The sequence below is a fragment of the Eubalaena glacialis genome, chromosome 18 (genome assembly GCF_028564815.1).
Source record: "Eubalaena glacialis isolate mEubGla1 chromosome 18, mEubGla1.1.hap2.+ XY, whole genome shotgun sequence".
Lineage (NCBI taxonomy): Eukaryota > Metazoa > Chordata > Mammalia > Artiodactyla > Balaenidae > Eubalaena > Eubalaena glacialis.
This window is the reverse complement of record NC_083733.1, coordinates 52,846,934-52,865,102: the sequence shown is the minus strand read 5'-3', so window position 1 is coordinate 52,865,102 and position 18,169 is coordinate 52,846,934. Positions and strand designations below refer to the sequence as shown.

At 54.0% G+C, this 18,169-nt stretch overlaps 2 protein-coding genes across 2 annotated transcripts; both read right to left on the bottom strand.

Annotated features, from left to right (window-relative positions):
- Positions 1-92: 92 nt before the first annotated feature.
- Positions 93-8,462, bottom strand: FXYD7 (FXYD domain containing ion transport regulator 7). Its single transcript, XM_061174211.1, has 6 exons — positions 8,341-8,462; positions 4,088-4,117; positions 2,392-2,466; positions 2,233-2,275; positions 2,034-2,074; positions 93-466 (listed from the first exon to the last, which is right to left on the bottom strand). Exons 1-6 carry the CDS (start codon positions 8,369-8,371, stop codon positions 444-446), a joined length of 243 nt encoding a protein of 80 aa, XP_061030194.1. The 5' UTR covers positions 8,372-8,462; the 3' UTR covers positions 93-443.
- Positions 8,463-8,659: 197 nt separating this feature from the next.
- FXYD1 (FXYD domain containing ion transport regulator 1) lies at positions 8,660-13,205 on the bottom strand. Its single transcript, XM_061174206.1, has 7 exons — positions 13,091-13,205; positions 11,823-11,887; positions 11,323-11,355; positions 10,665-10,739; positions 10,138-10,174; positions 9,160-9,209; positions 8,660-8,964 (listed from the first exon to the last, which is right to left on the bottom strand). Exons 2-7 carry the CDS (start codon positions 11,881-11,883, stop codon positions 8,942-8,944), a joined length of 279 nt encoding a protein of 92 aa, XP_061030189.1. The 5' UTR covers positions 11,884-11,887; positions 13,091-13,205; the 3' UTR covers positions 8,660-8,941.
- Positions 13,206-18,169: the final 4,964 nt, after the last annotated feature.

Genomic DNA, 18,169 nt, shown 5'->3' with positions numbered 1-18,169 from the left:
GGGAAAATCTGGGGATGGGGGAGAGAGCTCCCCAGGTTCAGCTTTGTCCCCTCCCCCGTTTTGTCCCCACAGATGAGAAGACACAGACAGAACAGGGGGAAAAACCAAATGCACATTTATTAAGCTCAGGACATAGACTCTGAGGGTGCGGGGAGCAGGGAGGTGCCGGGGAGTAGCACACAGGGATTGTGGGGGGCTGAGGGTGGACTCCGGGACCCCAGGAGCTGGAGGCCTGAGTCCCTGGGTCTGGGATGCAGACGGGCTCTTTGGGGGGTCGTAATTGCCAAGGCCTGGGGAGGTGCAGCGGCTCCAGCCTTGGAGTGGGTGGGACGGCTCATTCAGGGGAGCGCTCCCTGGGCAAGGCTGGGGTCCCCACCGCCTCCACCCGGTCCTCAGGCTCCCGCACTCAGGCAGGGACAGTAGTGGAGGTGCCCAGGGCTGGTCTACACGCCGCCACCTCCAGGGGCTGGGGTGAGAGGGAGTGAGAGAGAGAGAGAGAGCCAGGGAGCTTCAGTGGGCAGCAAGAGGGGTGGAGGCAGCCCCCCGCCACACACTGCCAGGGGCCCTTCATGGAAGTCAGATCTCCAGACTGTCACCCTAGAGCTAGTCCTGGGAAGTTGTCTTGCCTCCCTGCACCCTAATATCTGGCCATAGAGGGACACCTTTGGGCCTTTTGTCCTGTCCCACAGGGCACTGTCATGAGAGGAACACATCTGTGATGAGGCCGAAGACCCCTGGCCCAGCCTAGACTTTTCTGGGGTGTCCCCCTGCCAGAAAAGGAGTCTCCATCCCTCTCCCATGCTCCCAACGTCCTCCTATACCCCCACTCCTTTCCAACACACCATCTCTGGAACATTTGGATACAAAAGGAATTCCCATGTCTCCCACCCACTTGGGCCCATCATTCAGCTGGAATGGGTCAGAATTCTGTACATACTCTTAGACTGTGGCCAGGTACCCAGGCCAACCGTACCCCCCCCCATCATCCACAAAGTGACCCATTAATGTTCTTAAATCTCATTAAATAAATATGAAACTAAACACATGAAATTCCACATCAAATCCTCCAAATATGGAGTACCCCAAGGCCCATTTTTTTCGTTCTAAAAACTTTATAAGAGGCAGAGAGATTCCCATCTCTGATTTTTTAAAAGTCCCTGGAAAGGACACAGTTCCACTAAAAACAGGTCGAGATATTTTTACATAATTAAAATTAACACCCCCAAGGAGTCACAATCTTTCATCTACATGCTTATCCCCCCTCCTACATCCTACATCTATCCACCTGCACTCACTCTCCCCCTCCTCCCCCTCCCCCCCTCCACCCCCTTCACCCCACCCCCTCCCACATTCCACCCTCCTCCTCCATTCTCCACCCCTTGTAACGACTCCTTCCCCCTCTTCCTCTATCCCCTCCTATACTCCCCTCCTGCACACTTCACCTCCTCTTACACCCACATCCTCTTCACTCTTTATCCTATACTTTCCATCTTTCCATCTTCATACTCCTCATATCCTCTCCTATATTCTCTCTTTTCCAATATCAATTTTTAAAACCCGTATTCTATATGTCTCTCCTTTTGTTTTTTGATACAATTATTCACAAGCCTTCCTTCCTTCCTTCCTTCTTCCCTTTTTCTCAGTCATTTCATCCTAGATCTTCCCAACTGAACAGTAAAGTCTGGAAAACATTCTATCTTCCTGCCTTCTCTAGTGCTCAACTCTGCCTTCATTCTGACTGCCAACATCCTTTTCCCATGTGGACCCCTCTCTCCACAGGCTGTGGCTTTCTCATCTGGGGAATTAGTTCATCCTTGCTTTTATGAGATTAGGTACTTGTTTCTGGGCAGTTTCAAGGACACTTTAGGACATTTCACATCCCGCTAACTTCATGTTTTACCATGTTTGATCTGCAGGGTCTCAGCTCCATTGTTGGTGGCCCTATTCTTAGGGACATCCAGTGCAGTTTCCCCTCTGACTCCCCTGCCTGCCCCCACCCATCTTCCCAGAACCACACCCTTTCACACCCTCACCTGAGGAGGGAAGCTCCGACTTACAGGATTTGCATGTTGGGCTGTGGAAGCAAAGATGAGAGAGAAAAGCATAAAGAGGCTCAATTGCGCAGGCTTTCTGGGAAACACATGGCAGGCCCTGGGGGCCCTTTTGTTTGGCAGCACCCCTGCGCCCCAGGCTGCTCCCACCCCTCCCCGTCTCTCCCCACTGCTGCCGGACCTCTCAGACCTGGAGTCCGCCTTCCTGCACTTCACCTTCTTGCCTGTTAGGACAGAGACAGAACAGAACAAGGAGACAGGACATAAGGGTCTGGACAAAAGCCAGCAGGGGAACTGTAGGTGCCCGGGGCTTTGGAGCCCAGGAAGGGGTCACACTTACTGATGATGATGAGGATGCCCAGCAGGAACAATATGGTAGCCAGAGTCATGCCCACGGTCTGGACAGTATCATAGTCTGGGGAAGATATTGGAGGACATCAAAGTGGGGGCAGCACCTCAGCTCCCCTGGAGCCTTAGCCTGGGTTCAAGGCTGCAGGCTCCTCCAGTGGGTCAACGTAAGGATCAAGTGCATGGCCTTGAGCATTGGGCGCTCCCCTTAACCTCTCCTCTTTACCTTTCTCTGGATTCTTTGGCCATAGATATAGATATAGATATGACCTTCCTCTACTGCATATATATATATGTATATTTTTCAGCAAACAACCTTCTCTGTGGTCTCTCTGTCACCCATCCCCCTACTCAACCCTCCAGCCATAGGGATCCTGTTAACACCTGAGTCTGATCAGGGTCTTCCTGAGTTCAGAGCACACCACTCCACCCCCTCCAACTTCCACTGCATTGCAAGGAAAAGCCAAAGTCCACCCCACAGCCCATGAGGCCCTGTACCATCTCATTCCTATCCCTTCTCAGACCTCATCCCACTCCACTCTCCTCCTCAGTCCCCTACTCCAAGCACACCAGTCTCCCTGCAGTTCCTGGAGCCTATCAGGCATGGTCCTACCTCAGGGCTTTTGCACCTGCTGGGCCCTCTGCCTGAAAGCTCCTCCCCCAAATATCCCTCCCTTACCAACTTCTGGGCTTTATTCAAATGTTAGTGACACATTCTCTGGCTGTCTCATTTAGAATTTTCCATGCTCTCCTCAACATTTCTTAATCTCATTCTTTCTTTTATTTTCCTTCATAAGAATTATTCTTGTCTAGTATGCCGTAGTAAACATTTATCGAAATATTAATTTATAAAGCATCCACTCCGTACCAGCAGCAGCCCAGGCCCCTGCCCTCAGGGAGTTGTCGTTCATATTGTGATAGACAAAAGAAAACCAAAAAACTCAGTCATGTGACCATGGCTAGATGTGGGTGTAGCCCCTCTTGCTGGGGAGTCAGGAGGGCTTCTCCTAGTAGACAGTCATTATTTGATCTGAGGCCTGAAGAAGAAAAAGGAGCTGTGTGGAGAGCTAGAGGAAGAGTATTCTGGCAGAGGGAACAGTAAGTGCAAAGGCCCTAAGGCAGGAAAGAACTTGGTGTATGGAGAAGCGGTATGCGCGAGCAATGGGAGAGGGCAGGAGGGTATTTAGAGGGGGAACTGGGGTCAGTTCCGCTAGACCTGGAGCAATTTTTTGAGCTTCAATGCTGTGGGGAAGATTTAATGATATCATCCGAGTAACTCTTTCCCACAGTCCTTATAGGTGGGAACAATTACTATTCTTTATTTACAGAAGGGCCCAGAGAGGCAAAGTTCCTTGCTCAAGGCCACACAGCTAGTGAGTGGATAAGCCAGGATTCAAATCCCGACAGCCTGGTGTCAGAGCTGTTTGCTTCTCTGACGACCCCAGTGCACCAGCCCAGGGTGCTGGTGAAGCCTGAAGAGGGTCCATAGAGGGTATGCCCTCCCCAAGTCTGACTCGACCCTCCATGAGCCCAGCTGATGTGAATTATATCCACATGGTCACATGGCCAGTGGGCCAGCACGTAGCATGTAGCCATAACTGAAGCCACTTCAGCAGTGACCCATGGAGATCTACAGCCACCCCTCCATCCAGCCCCAGGGTACCCTCATCACAGAATCTGCCACTCACCGTAGTAAAATGGGTCAGGTTCCTGAGGAACTGTGGCAAGAAGGCAGAGAAAGAGAGAGAGGGGAAAAAAATTTCAACAATGAGCTTCTTAACATTTTTGAGGATCCTGATGGGGCCACTGGTCCAGTGGTTTCTGTGTAGGAATCAGATAATGAGACCTCTTGCTCTGGATGATGTCGCCTCATGGCCAGACACAAAGCTTAAAGAGAGGAGCATAGGCTGGATTCCAGCCCCCACTCATTCCATTGGTTGATACCTTCCCTTGTACAGTGCACAACCTACCTAACCATACATGGCGGTCCTGGTCCTAGCCCCCTGTAGAGGTCTAATGCAAGCATGGACTCATTTCCTGAAATACACATATATACTCCCATTTGCATACGATGCTGAGACTCCAGTCCCACTGCTGAGTGGACTGCTGAGTGTATCGGCTTCCCCTGAACACTCCCTGAAACTTCTCAGCCATCTGAGAGCTCCAAAAGGCAGGCACTGTGGCTACTGCTCTCATCCACTTGCTCCTGCCACCAAATCCAGCAGAGCACAGCTGTCCAAAATTTTATATTATATTATATTTATTATATTATATCATACTATATTATATATATCCTATATTACTTATTTCTCAGACATCAATTTAAAGATTCAAAATTGACTCTGTAATAACTTTCCCAGTGTGTGTGTATATGCACGCATATGTATGTAGCTGTACCACATAAAACATACTCAACCATTGGAAGACTCACTCTGATTTCATAAATGTTAACATGTGGATAAAACGTGTGTGTGTCTGTGTGACTGTGGATTTTCTTTTCCCCAACTCCCACCTCCCTGTCTCAAACTATATTCCCCTTCAGGAGAGCTCAGAACATCCTTCCCATTCAAGAAACCCATCCTGATGCTTCCCTAATTCCTCTGACAGCTTTTAGTACACTCTGCCTTGATTAGAGCACAAATCTGCAAAACATGCACCACTAGGGGAGCGGGGGTGGGGGTGGGGTATCAGGAGTGCCAGGGCGATGCCAGATGTTGTCATTAATGTTCTTCCCCTATCCAGGCTCAGGAAGGATGGCTACCTTGAGGTTGGGAAGGGGGACATATGACTAATTCAGGCCAAGGAACTGTAAGTCCAGTCTGCAGCATTTAAGTGCCCACACAAGAGCTCTCTTTTGCCTTTGGCCTGGTGATATGAATGTTCAAGATCGTGGCTTCTCCAGTTTTCTTTGGTGAGTAGAGACCCCCCAGTTGACCTGTGGTGGCCGTATAGTCTAAATGAGAAATCTACCTTCATTGTGAGAAGCCACTGAGATTTTTGGTACTATTTGTCACCACAGCATACTCTAGTTTAAACTGACTCATGCAGGTGGCACCCAGGCAAGACCCTGATTAGCACTGATTCACAGTGCGTAAGCTCACCCTTCTCAGTTCCCTGTCCAATCTTCAAAGAGCAAGTCTTAAATAGGAGCTGATGTAACTCTACACCTTCCAACCCTTGTTAATCTCCCAAGATAAAACAGGCCTTGGGTTCAGGGCCTTCAGCAGGCAACAATATCTAAATAGACTGTTATGACGTTATTGGCTTTTCTCCTTTATTTATTTATCTAAGCGGCATTTGATAGCACTGAGTCCATGCCAGGCTCTCTTCTAAGCACTTTACAGATATTAACACACTTATCTTCTCAGCAGCTCTCTGATATAGGCGCTATCTTCATTCTCATTCCACAAAAGAGGAACACTGAGGCTCAGAAAAGTGAAGTCACTTGTTTAAGATCATTTTAATACTTGCCTTCAATGTAAGACCAAAAAAAAAATTCCTGATTTTCCATTGTGGTGGCAGTATAAAATAAAGCTAACAAAGTTTTTTAAAAGTTAATTCTTTGAAGGGAAAATGTTAAATAAATATCATTGTGGGGAACATTTGGGCAGGGCAAAAATCATGAAGGTGGTATTCATAAGCATCAAGATGGGGAAACATTATTTTAGAGTCATCCGTGCTCTCTCTTAGCTCCCCCACCAGATGGAGAGTAAATTTATTTGATTCATCTCTACTGTTAATCCTGGCATTTATAAAGTTTTTCAAAGAAGTTTTCTAGAATGAATGAATGAATGGATGAATGAATGAATGAGCTCCTGCTAGGCTGCAAGGAGACTGCATCAGAAGTGGAGCAGTTGAATTATCCTGCTTTTGTCTCCTGTGTTTCCACACATCCTGCCTCCCCAAACCATCAGAGAAGCCCAGTGGGTGAGCGCCTGCCCCAGAATCCTCTTTGGTTCCTCCCTGGGTGCTCCTTGCTCCATGCAGAAGTTCCTCTTCTGGTCTCTGCTGCCCCAGCAATCTGGGTCCTCAGGACGAGGCTGAGCTAAGGGTGGAGTCAGGAGGCAGGAGAAGGAATGTGCACCACTCCTGGCCAGTTGCCAAGGAGACATCAGGAAGGAGGTGGTTACTATGGCAACTGGGGCATCTTGAGAGGTGAAGAGAGGTGATGGGTCTGGGTACCCCAGGCTGGATAGGGTCCTGTGTGGGACTTGGGGGTTGGGTTTCTAACTCTGGGGCCAACCTTGACTGCCTCTGCTCCCTCTGTACCTCCTATTGTTGCCTCTGCAGGACTGGCTTCTGGCCAAGCGGAGGGTCCTTCTTAGGGATAGGGACCCAGGCCCAGCTGTGCTCCTGCATCTTCTTTCTGTTTGTCCCCAACACACCCTCCTGCTCTCTGATGGGGTGGGGGATGGGGGGATGCGGGAGCCATCCCCCGCCCCAAAACAATCCATTAATTAATTAATTAATTTCATTAAGTGGTTTGCAACAGGCAACATGCACTTCCTCCCCCGGGGTTTCCCAAGACCTGTGGTCCCCTCTCCTGCTGTGACTGGAGAAAGGGTGTGGGGAGGCGGGGGCATCTGTCCTCCCACCTCTGCCCGTCTGCTGCCATCGATCCTGCTAACCACCATCTCCGCAAAAGGAAGCACTAGGCTCCCTCCAGGCTTGCTGCCTCAGCCCTGCCCCCTCTCCCTAGGGTGGCTTCCAGCCTCTGCAGCCGCCCCCCCACCCCCACCCCCCGCCCTGCTTCAAATTCTGCAGATATGGCTCAGTGCAGCAGCCCCCACCTGCCGGGAAAGCGGGCAGGGAAGGAGAGATCAGAGTGGAATTGGGGTTCCCTTCACTTGCCAGAGGTTCCTCAGCACCGCTGGCCTCTCCCCTGGCCCTGCTCTCAGCGCTGGGGACCCTCCCTCGCCCACCTCTCCCCCACCATGGAAGCATCCTTCCCCTTGCTCCTCTGCAGAAGTAGGCTCAAGAAAGGGGGCTGTTGGGGGGGAGGGTGAGTATTTCGGGGGTGCATAATTGGGCTAATGGTGTGAAATGTAAATCTCTGTGTGGGCGATGGAGGTGGGGAGGGGCATCTGTGTGCACACCCAAGTGCACCTTTCGGACCAGACAACACCCCGAATGTGGGCTGGGAAGGAGGGTCCTGACACCCATCCCTGCCCATGGGGGCTCACTGCAGTGGTACGGGCCCCACCCTGTGCCACCCCCCCCTTCTCTTTTCCATTTCCCTCTCATGCTGTGGGTCCATCTCTCTCTCTCTCCCCCTGTGTCTTTATGCCTCCCTCTCCATAGTTGCCTCAGTCCCTCTATCTCTCAGTCTCTATCTCTTTCAGGCTCTCTGTCAGTCTCTTTCTATATTCCTTTCGGTCTCCCTCTCTCTTGCTCTCTCTGTCTCTCTCCGTCTCTCTCTCACTTCCTCCAGCTCCTATCTTTCCCTCTTTCTCCCTGCTTCCCACTGAACCTGCCTGTCAAAGATTTCAGGAAACAGCCACCGTAGGTGCCAGCACTAGAAAAAAAGAGGCATATGGACCCCCTCCCCTTACCCTCCGCAGAGACCCTGAAATCTGCGAGAACCTCCGTGGCTGCAGATCCACCCGCTCGCACCTTCGGAGCCCATCTCTTCGAGGCCACTACCACCGCTGTGCTGGACCAGCCACCCGGTTGCTATAGCTACCGGTCCGAGCATCCTTTCTCCCGGGACTGCCGCTCTCCAACCACGGGTCCCGCACAGGAACGACACCACCGGGAGAGGGTGTCCAAGAGGCCTGGAGGGGTGCCAAGGGGTGCACTGCAGGGGCCTCCGCCCATGGTAGGAAGGGACATCTCCTTCCCCATTCCCCTCCCCTTCCAGTACTGGAATCTCCCCAGATCCTCTCTCTTAAGCTCTAAGATCCCGGAGCCCCCCTGCGCCCTCTCCCCAGGCGACGCTCACCCTTTGTGGGGACCTGGGTCGGGGTCGCCATGCCAAGCCGGAGCAGGGGGCGGCTGGATGCCGAGGCGGTGAAGGCGCGGCTGCAGCAGCTGGAACCGGGACGGACTGTTGTCGGGGGGAGATGGGGGGAGCCCTGGTGTGGAGGGGGCCGTAGCCAATGGGGGCCCGGAGAGCCCGCCCCCGTCCCGGCCACCCCCGCCCCCGCCCCCGCCCACTGCCGACGTCCCCGCCCTTTCCCCAAGGGTGGGGGCGCCCTCTGCCGGGGCCAAGGGGGCGCCCAGGCTTTCCGCGCGAAGGGACTGACAGATCCACACCGCTCTGTCAAGACAGAAAAGCACGTTTTATTGGAAATCTGAGCGGCAGAGAGGAGTCTGTGGGGGCAGGGCTGGGGAAGAGGACAGTCCAGATGGAGGTGGGCGCGCGGAAGGTGTGTGGGAGGCGTCAGGTGCCAGGGGAATTCTGTGTGGGTGAAAAGGGTAAGAGGCAGGAGAGCCCTCCAAGCCCCCTATCCCAGCCCTTCGCCCCCTCCTCCTCCCCCCCTCCCTCCTCCAGCCTAGTCAGAGCTGCAGGACCTGGCTGGGTTCCATCGCACCAGGTGTCTCTACCGCCTGCGGGTGGACAGACCTAAGGGGGAACACATAGAGTTCGGGTAGCAGGAGGGGCACCCCAGCTCCTCTGGAAGGTGGGAGCACAGCAGGGCAACTCCCCGACCTCGGGTTTCAGATCAAGCCCCCCGCTCCACGCGCCCACGCAGGACCAGGAAAGGGGTTCTTGGAACCAGCCCGCATCCCCGAACACCCGAAGTCTCCCCAAACTCACGGCGGATTGAGCTGCGGAAAGTTCCCTCCTCTTCATCAGGTTCCCCAGTCCTGAGAAAGGAGATGCAGAAGGAATTGGGGATGGAAAAGGAGAGAGGCAGCTACACCCGGGAAACCCCAGTGCAGCCCCCATTTCACAGACTTGTGTTCTGAGACCCAGAGATGGGCGAGGAGCAGGTTCCGGGCCGCCAGAGAATCCAGTGCACCCAGGAGCAGTTTAAGTGTTTGGCAGGAGGCGCTCCAAGCCGGTAACAGCGAGTACCTCCCCGAGTGCTGGAGAAGGAACTAGAATTTGGAAGAGGAGGTATAGCCAAAGCGACTTGAGGGCAGATTGCCTGGAGACGGCCTAGGTTAGAAACCCAGAGCCTTCATCTTGCAGTTGAGCGATCTGGGGCATGTGACCACCTTCCTGTGCCTCGGTTTCCTCATCTGTAAAATGAGGTTAATAACAGCACCTACCTTATAGATATGGTGTGAGGGGTAAATAACACATAATGAAACAGCATCCTGCACGTGGGACACACCCAATAAATACTACCTTTATTTGTAATAACATCTACAAGTATCTTAATACCGACAAGGTATTCATACATCGCCTGGGCTTTACATTTTTATTTAAGGATGAGTCAAAGAGCTAGAAACAGGACTCTGAGCTAAACTGGGCCGCCAAGTGAGGTGATCTCATTTCGCCGCGGCTCTTTCTTTCACAGCACTTATCGTGCTTCGTGATTTTATATTTGTGGGTCTGTTGGAGCCCATCGCCACCGCCCCCACTGGGCTGGAAGCTCAGCCAGGCAGGGAGGGCAGTTAATTCGTGGCTTGGTCCCAAGGCCTGGCTTGGGGCTGGGCACGTAGTAGGTGCTTGATACATATTTGCCGAGGCGTCTCTCTGGCTCTGGATTGAGTGGACTTCCGGCCTCACCCCCAATGCTCCTTCAGAGCGGGAGTAGATGAGTGAGGGCCCAGAGAGGCTTCTTACCTCTGCTGCTGGTTGAATTTGCACCGGCATCTTCTGCCTGTGGGTGGGGGCGTGGGGAGGAGTGCGCTGAGATTCCGCTCTACGCGGCACAGCGAGCCAGAGCTCGCGCTCGCCAGGGCTGGAGCGGCGGGGGGATAAGGGTGGGGCAGGAACAGGGGGGTGCTGGGCCTGCAGTAGAGACGCAGCGGGCCCGAGGGGGGAGTAGAAGGGGCAGGGCGGAGCCTAGGGCTGGGAAAGGGGAGGGACAGAAACAGGGGCGGGGCCGAGGGCGGGGACGTAAACGGGGCGGGCCCGGGGGCGGTGATAGAAACGGGGGCGGGTCCGAGGGCGGAGTAGAAGGGGCGTGGCCTAGAACTGCGATGGGGAGGGGCATAAACAGGGGCGGAGCCGAGGGCGGGGCCGGGGCAGGAAATAAGGGCGGGGCCAAGGGCTCGGATAGGGGCGGGGTTGGAAGCGGAGCGGGGACTGGACGGGGTTGGGGCAGACACCCGCAGATTCGCGGCTGGAGTCAGGGTAGGGGTACTCACTCAAGATGATGAGTATGCCCAGGATGAAAAGGATCCCGGCGATGATGAGGCCTCCGATCCGCAGGGACTGGTAGTCTGTGGGCAGCAAGGAGGAGCGTGAATGCAGGGAGAGGAGGAGGAAAGATAGTAGAGGGGCAGAATGGGGAGGAAGGGGCAAGGAGGAAGGATGGGGAAGAGGAAAGGAGATCAATGAGAGGAGGACGGAGAGATGTGGGAGAAGGGGGATCAGGGAGAAGAGAGGATGTAAAGAAAAGGGAGGGGAGGAGGTGGGCAAGGCAAGGAGGAGGGAGGAAACAAGGGAGTAGTGAAGGATGATGGAGAGGATCAGGGAGAGGAGAAAGGCAGGTGGCAGCAGAGGATGAGCTATAAGATACTAAGAGGTAAAAGGAGAAAGAATCAGAGATACAGAGAGGGATGAAATAGACAGAGACCAACAGAGAGACAGAGACAGAGGGAGATCAAGACAGAAAGAGTCGGAGAGCCAGGTCAAGAGAAAGAGAGAGAATGAGAATGACAGACACATAAACACTGAGAGTCTAGAGATAGATGGAGACACAAACAGAGAGAGGTGGGGGGAGGGGAGGAATGAGGAGAGGACAGACTAACCCAGCCCAGCACCCCCCTAACTCCCAAAGAAAGGTGCCCCTCCCTCCCTCACCATAGGTGAATGGGTCGTGTTCCTGTGGCGCTTCTGGAAAGAGAGAAAGAAATCAGGGTCGGATGCTTCCTGGGATCCTGGACAAGGAGGGGCATAACGAGACCCTTTGGGGGTTTTACATTCCTGGGCCGAGAGTCTGGGGACTGTTGGACCCTGAGCAGGCTGCCTACCCTCTCCGGGTCTTAGCTGCTCCGCTGCACTGTCCTGGGTGGGGCAGCAGGCACCTAACTGCCTCAGCTCTCCGTCTCATTACAGGTTGTCTCTGATTCCGTCATTCACAGGCCTCCATCCTGCCCTCCACCTTTGCCTGACCTGGGGCATCCTCTCCCCTCCCCCAGATACCAGCCTGTGACTGGACCCCACGTGAGACCCCAATTTCCTGGTGCCTCAACTGACTCAGTTCAGATTGGAGTCTCCAACTTGGTTCTCTTGCAGGGTTTCCCCTACCCTTGCCACCCTTGGGGCTGAAGTGGGTAGTGGGCCACCTTCCCCGGACTCACCTGCGTTGACCATGGCGAGGAGACCCACACAAAGAACCAAGATGTGGCTGAGAGATGCCATTGTCCTGGGGGACACCAAGGGTCAGGAAATCTGTACCCTCGTTCCCCCACCTTTGGGGCCTGAACTCTCTTCAGGGGACTGTCTCTGTTAAGTCAGAGACAGTCCAGGGACTTAATTTCAAAAGCGTCCATCATCCAGCTTGGTCACCCTGAGAAACAGAGGCACCCTCCTGCTTCACCGGGACACAGCGTCACCAAAACAACCCACGTGGTAGGGGTCACAGAGCAGCAAGGACAGGGGTGAGACACACACAGTCCACAGGGACCCCCCGCAGGCCAGGGCCATCCCCACAGCAGGCCCCAGATTCCCCACGCCTACCCTGGCGGGGGACAGCAGGATGCCTCGCCCCACCCAGGTGGAGAGACAGACACACTGCCAGGGATGAGACAGCCAGGACCTGCCCAAGGGCCCACCTGCCCGCACACCACGGCCTCGCCGTGTCTGTAATATCCCAGCTCTCCCGCCCTCAGCCGCTGGCCCGCTCTCTGCCTGACCCAGGGTATAAATATCTCCCACTTCACCCTGGAGGAATTTGCCTCGCACAGGCCACCATGGCAACAGCCTTCCTCCCCCCCCTTGGGGGTCATGCACAACCCTGCCCGGGTGAGGCTGGGCTGCCACATTGCCATGGGCTGCCCCCGTGGGAAAGGCCACCCCTTCCCCTCTCCTGGAAGAGATGAGAATAGGGAAAACGTCCCCTTTGCCTGCCTCTGGGTGACATCTTTCATGAACGGACAACGCCAGGCGAGTGACATGAGGCCCAGGCCAGCGGGGCTGAGAGATAGAAGACAGATGCCAGGGGCAGGAACGCACGCACACATGCACACACGCGCACACACACACAGTGCGGCTGGAATGGAGACAACGCCCACTCCCCAAACTTCTGGTTGGAGCAGGACATGGGGTGGAGACCCAGGCACACGTTACTCCTCATCTGGGCCTCCTGCACCCCCGAACAATGACGCAACCCAACCTACACCCTACACACGTGAGTGTCCAAAACCCACACCCAGCCAGGGTGCACGTGCCACGGCAGGAGCAGGGAGGAGTTGCACCCACACTCCCACCCCTGGGAGAACCCCAACGTCCCAACCACACTCTCTTCCTCTTGGGTCTGGCCTGCCTGGGAAGCCACTCCTGTTCCCAAAATAGGCGGCCCAGCCAGGCCAGGGGTGAGGCCTGGAGGGGAGGGGCAGGGGACGCTCACCCCAGTCAGGCTGTCCCCTGCCGAAAGAAGGCCCCAAGCGTCCGGCTGTGCCCTGGGGCCGAGCACTTTGGACCCCCTGGCCCAGAGCTGGCCGCGCTGCCCTCAGCGGTCTCCCCTCCCCGCCCAACCCCACCCCTACCCTCCGCAACCGGCAGCTGTAACTGGAGCCGGGCTGGAGGGGGGCCAGGGGGCGGCCCCCAGCCCAGACCGCCCTGGCCCGCTAGGTTAACTCTCTCAGCTCAGAGGGAGGAATCGTAGGCAGCCAGCCGTGGGGAAAGCTGGGGAGAGGAGGTGCCGGCAGAGAGGACTGTATTATAGGCGCACACACACACACACATACACACACACACACACACGCTCACACGTGAGCCTCGGGCACACTTCAGAGGGCTTCTGAGCTGGGGGGGCAGGGTCGGTGTCAATGATTTTCCACGCTGCTCCCTGGGAATTGGGCCCAGCCTGGGCTTAATGTCACCTGGCCTGAGCGCCTAGGAGTCCACTGACCCCTGACCCCAGGGTCCTGCGGGGCCCTCGTCAGCGCCACAGGGCTGTTTGGAGGGCATTTCAGCGTGTATGTAGGTTGTCTTCTACTGACTGTGAGGTCCCCTAGGGGTACACACCACACCACACCACACACACACACACACACACACACAGAAACCCAAAGACCTGGATAAACAGGCACAAAACAAGACAAATACATGCATGTACATACATACAAATTCAGAATAACACATCCATAGAGAAACCCAAAGACACTCACCAGCACTTCTTACACCAGTCACAAAACACTAAGACAAACTCATTTGTATACACACAAAACACACACGTGTTCATTGAGATGGATGCCCGTATAGAGGCACAAAGACACAACCACACAACTGTGCACTCTTACAAATGGTCACAAAGATACACACTCTTGCGAGGACAATACTGACAAATGTCTGTACAGAAACACACCAACACATGCACACTAAACATAAATACATTCAAAGGCACCGCCACAGCCAGCACTCCTACACAATCTCAGGCATGTGAAGGCACACAAACTGTGTACATTTGTACACAGACACACACACACATTTATGTGGGCTCATGGAGAAGCAGAAACACTGTCAAGGACACAGGCATACAACCAACCATGCTGTGGTTTCATAACCATAAAAACACACACACACACACACACACACACATCCTCATGCACCAGCAAACAGGCACACAGCTGGTCATACAGTCACAGACATACAGGCCTACACTCTGTGTTCACACACTTGGAGACACCACCAAATGTGTGCTGATGTGTTTAGCCCAGAACCTCCCCGTCCCTGAGCTCATGTGACCCCTAAAACCCCCTGGAGGACAACACACCTGGCGTCCTCATGGGCGGGCCAGGTTACCAGGCACTGGTGACAGAGAAAAGGTGGATCAGCTCTGGGCTCTGCCATTCCTAGTTGTGAGAGCTCGAGCAGCCCAAGAGACCTCTCTGTGCCTTGGTTTCCCATCCTACAAAATGGAGAAATCACTAAGGTAATACGTATCACCCTGGGCCAGGCTCAGAGGTCTCTGAATCTGACATCGTCTTTTTTTTAAAATATTTATTTACTTATTTATTACTATTTATTTGGTTGCGCTGGGTCTTAGTTGCAGCTCAAGAGCTCCTTAGTTGTGGCACGTGGGCTCCTTAGTTGTGGCATACGAACTCTTAGTTGCGGCATGCATGTGGGATCTAGTTCCCTGACCAAGGGTCGAATCTGGGCCCCCTGCATTGGGAGCTCAGAGTCTTAAGCACTGTACCACCAGGGAAGTTCCCCTGACGTTGTCTTATCATTAACTCCATTTTAGATATCTGCAAACCAAGGTTTAGCAAAGTGGAGATAATTCTCCCAAGGTCCCTCTGGTGGTTAAGGACAGAAACTGCCCCCACCTGAAAGAGACCTGGGCCCAGATACCACACTCTGCAGGACACAGATCAGGAACAGGTAGACGAGCTCACACCCAGGCACAGGTGGCCCTGACACACACACACACACACACACACGCGCGCGCACATGTGCACGTGGTCTCAGAGGACCCCGGCAGCTTCAAAAGTCTCCCTCAGGGCTTCCCTGGTGGCGCAGTGGTTGAGAATCCGCCTGCCAATGCAGGGGACACGGGTTCGAGCCCTGGTCTGGGAAGATCCCACATGCCGCGGAGCGGCTGGGCCCGTGAGCCACAATTACTGAGGCTTTGCGTCTGGAGCCTGTGCTCCGCAACAAGAGAGACCGCGATAGTGAGAGGCCTGCGCACCGCGATGAAGAGTGGCCCCCACTTGCCACAACTAGAGAAAGCCCTCGCACAGCAACGAAGACCCAACACAGCCAAAAATAAATAAATTAATTAATTAATTAAAAAAAAAAAAAAAAAAGTCTCCCTCATGAGCCTCTGCCCCTTGTGGCCCTATACCCCAGAGTCACCAGCAGTCCCTGGTTAATGATAACCCTAATATTTATGTAGCCCTGGGGAGGGGTGACAGAGGGGCAAGGGGGGCCAGCAGGGCGGGGGGCACCTGGCTAGCTCTAGCCAGTGCTGGGCTCCCTCCCCTCACAGGGCCAGCTGCTCCAGAGTGGAGAAGCCCAGCCATTTTGGGGCTGGGTGATGGACCAATGACTTAACCTCTCTGTGGCTCAGTTCCTCCTTCTGTAAAATGGAGATGATAATACTATTCAACTCAGAGGGAGGTCGGGATGATTATCTGAAATGATCCATGGAAAATATTGAGAACAAAGCCTGGCACACAGTAAGTTATCAAAAAAAAAAAAAAAAAAAGTAAGCTGTCACCATCATCATCCTTGTCATTCTTATCATAAACAGGAGGGAGAACCCTGCTGGGCTGAACACTCTGTGAGTATGGATTTAGGCCCATCTGTCTCCCCTCGGTGTCCCTGGCCCTAAGCTCTTTATCTATCTTTTTCAAAGACCCTGTAAAGAAGTTTATCATCCCTGCTTTATGGCTGAGGTAACAGAGACCTGAAGGGCCTTGCTCAAATCACAGAGATGTTCAGGTGCAGGACAAGCACTTGGGTCCAGAATCCACCCCAAGCTGTGGGGTGCCCACCCTGCTCTGAACACTCTCTATCCTCTCGGATAGAGGAGGAATTCTCTACACATCTGAGAAGTGGGTGACACGATTGCCCCATTTGACAGATGGGCAAACTGAGGATCAGGGACCCAGATCTGAGTGACCCCACCTGGTGTCGGGGGGGGGTCACTTTTAATACTTTTAAAAAATATTCAAGTTTAATAATTTATGCTTTACCAGTAAGACACACATTTCTACTTTTCTGTAAAAGGCGTTAGTGGAACAGTCCTGAGTATGCCGACCCGAAGCTGACCCAACGCTGCCTGGGCCTCACCTGCCCGCAGCTTTGCCCGGTGCCCTCCAAAGCCCCAACTAGCCTGCGTGCCAGGCCCACCCCGTGCCCTGCTTCGTGACCGGTGACCCCTAGCTGGTGCTGTTAGGCCCCTTGTCCTCCAAGTGTTCTCGGTGTGTGCAGCAGTGCCAAGAGAGGCTGTGTGTTCTCCTCATGCCTTAGTTTTCCCATCTGTAAAGTGGGGGTTAATAATACTACCCACCTCAAGGGATTGTTGTGAGGACTGAGTAAATTCATGTCAAGACTGATGCATAGTAAGTGCTCAGTGAGTATTATTACTACTACTTCAGATTGGGTAATATCATTTATTTATTTTTCTTATTTAATGAACAGAATCTATCCAAACTGCTAAAAGCTTAGTCCAAATGAGAACAGCCAATATCCGTGGGTTCTTATCTCCAAAGGAGGAATGCAAAATCATACTGGGAGGCTGTGCAGCCAGCTGCCTGGGCTTGAGTCCTGGCTCTGCCCCAGCTAGATAACCTAGATCTCAAATGACTTGACCCCTCTCTTCAATATTTCCATCTGTAAAAGAGCCATATGATAGCATCAGCCTCGGAGGGCTGTAGTGAGGTCAGCATGAACTAATAGATGAACTTGTAGGACATGGCGTGGTACAGAGTCAGTGCTGAAGAAAGGGGTGGCATCATTATCATCCTTTTTTCCTTGGGTTGGCTCCCTACCCCTAAGTGAGTGGTGGGTACTCAAGGAGTTAATTTCGGGCAAGAGAGGTTGTGGGTTTGGGGCAGGGCGGCTGCCCTGCTGAGTGTCGCCACCAGAGGGAGCAGCTGCACTTGAGCTGGTCCCTTCAAGCCTGGGTGCCAGTGCCCACCCAACCCTACTGGAGCCAGGGGAGGGGGCTGGCTGGGAGTGGCCACCGCGGCTCCAGCCCTTAGTGGTCTCTCCTCCCACCCCCCTCCTGCCTGCAGAGCCATCCGGCCCCCACGCTGGTGACACCCTCCTCACACTCCGTGCGTGGGGTGGAGTGGGGAATCTGGGGAGGGGGCTGGCCAGGAGGAGCCAGGGCAGCTCCAACCCTCCGTGGCCCCTCCCCTCCCATGGGGCCCTCTGGCCCCTTCCCCAGGGCTGCTCTTCCTATGGCCTCTGACCCCCTCCTCCTTCTTGCCCTGCTTTGCCTGGAGCACCCGGTGCCCAGCGAGTCCCTTTCCCAAACCTCCTGGGAGAAGGGACGTGGGAGGAGGGGAAGAAACTTCCAGGGAGCTGGAAAGGGGGGGTAGGGAGACAGAAATAAAGACACCAGACAGAGGGAGACACACACACACTCAGACACACACAGAAAGAGAGGCCAACAGACAGAAGGAGACAGACAGAAAGAGAAAAAGAGAAACAGAGACAGAGAGACAATTCAGATAGAAATAGAGAGACAGAGATAGAGAGTGGGAAGCAGACTAACTCACGGAGTCAGAAGTATAAACAGGGAGAGAGACAGAAAGACAGGGAAAGAGAAATAAACAGAAAATTAGACACCAAAGAGATACAGGAAGAAAAACAGACTGAGGAGAGACCAGGAAAGAGGAGAGAGAAGCCAGGGCAGAGCGTGCCAGCTGGCGGCATGGAGAGTCACCTGGCGTGGGAGATGTAGTGGCCGCGACCTGGGCCAAGCTGGGTGGGCAGAGAGAAGCCGGTGCCTCGGCGGAGGTCAGGGGGC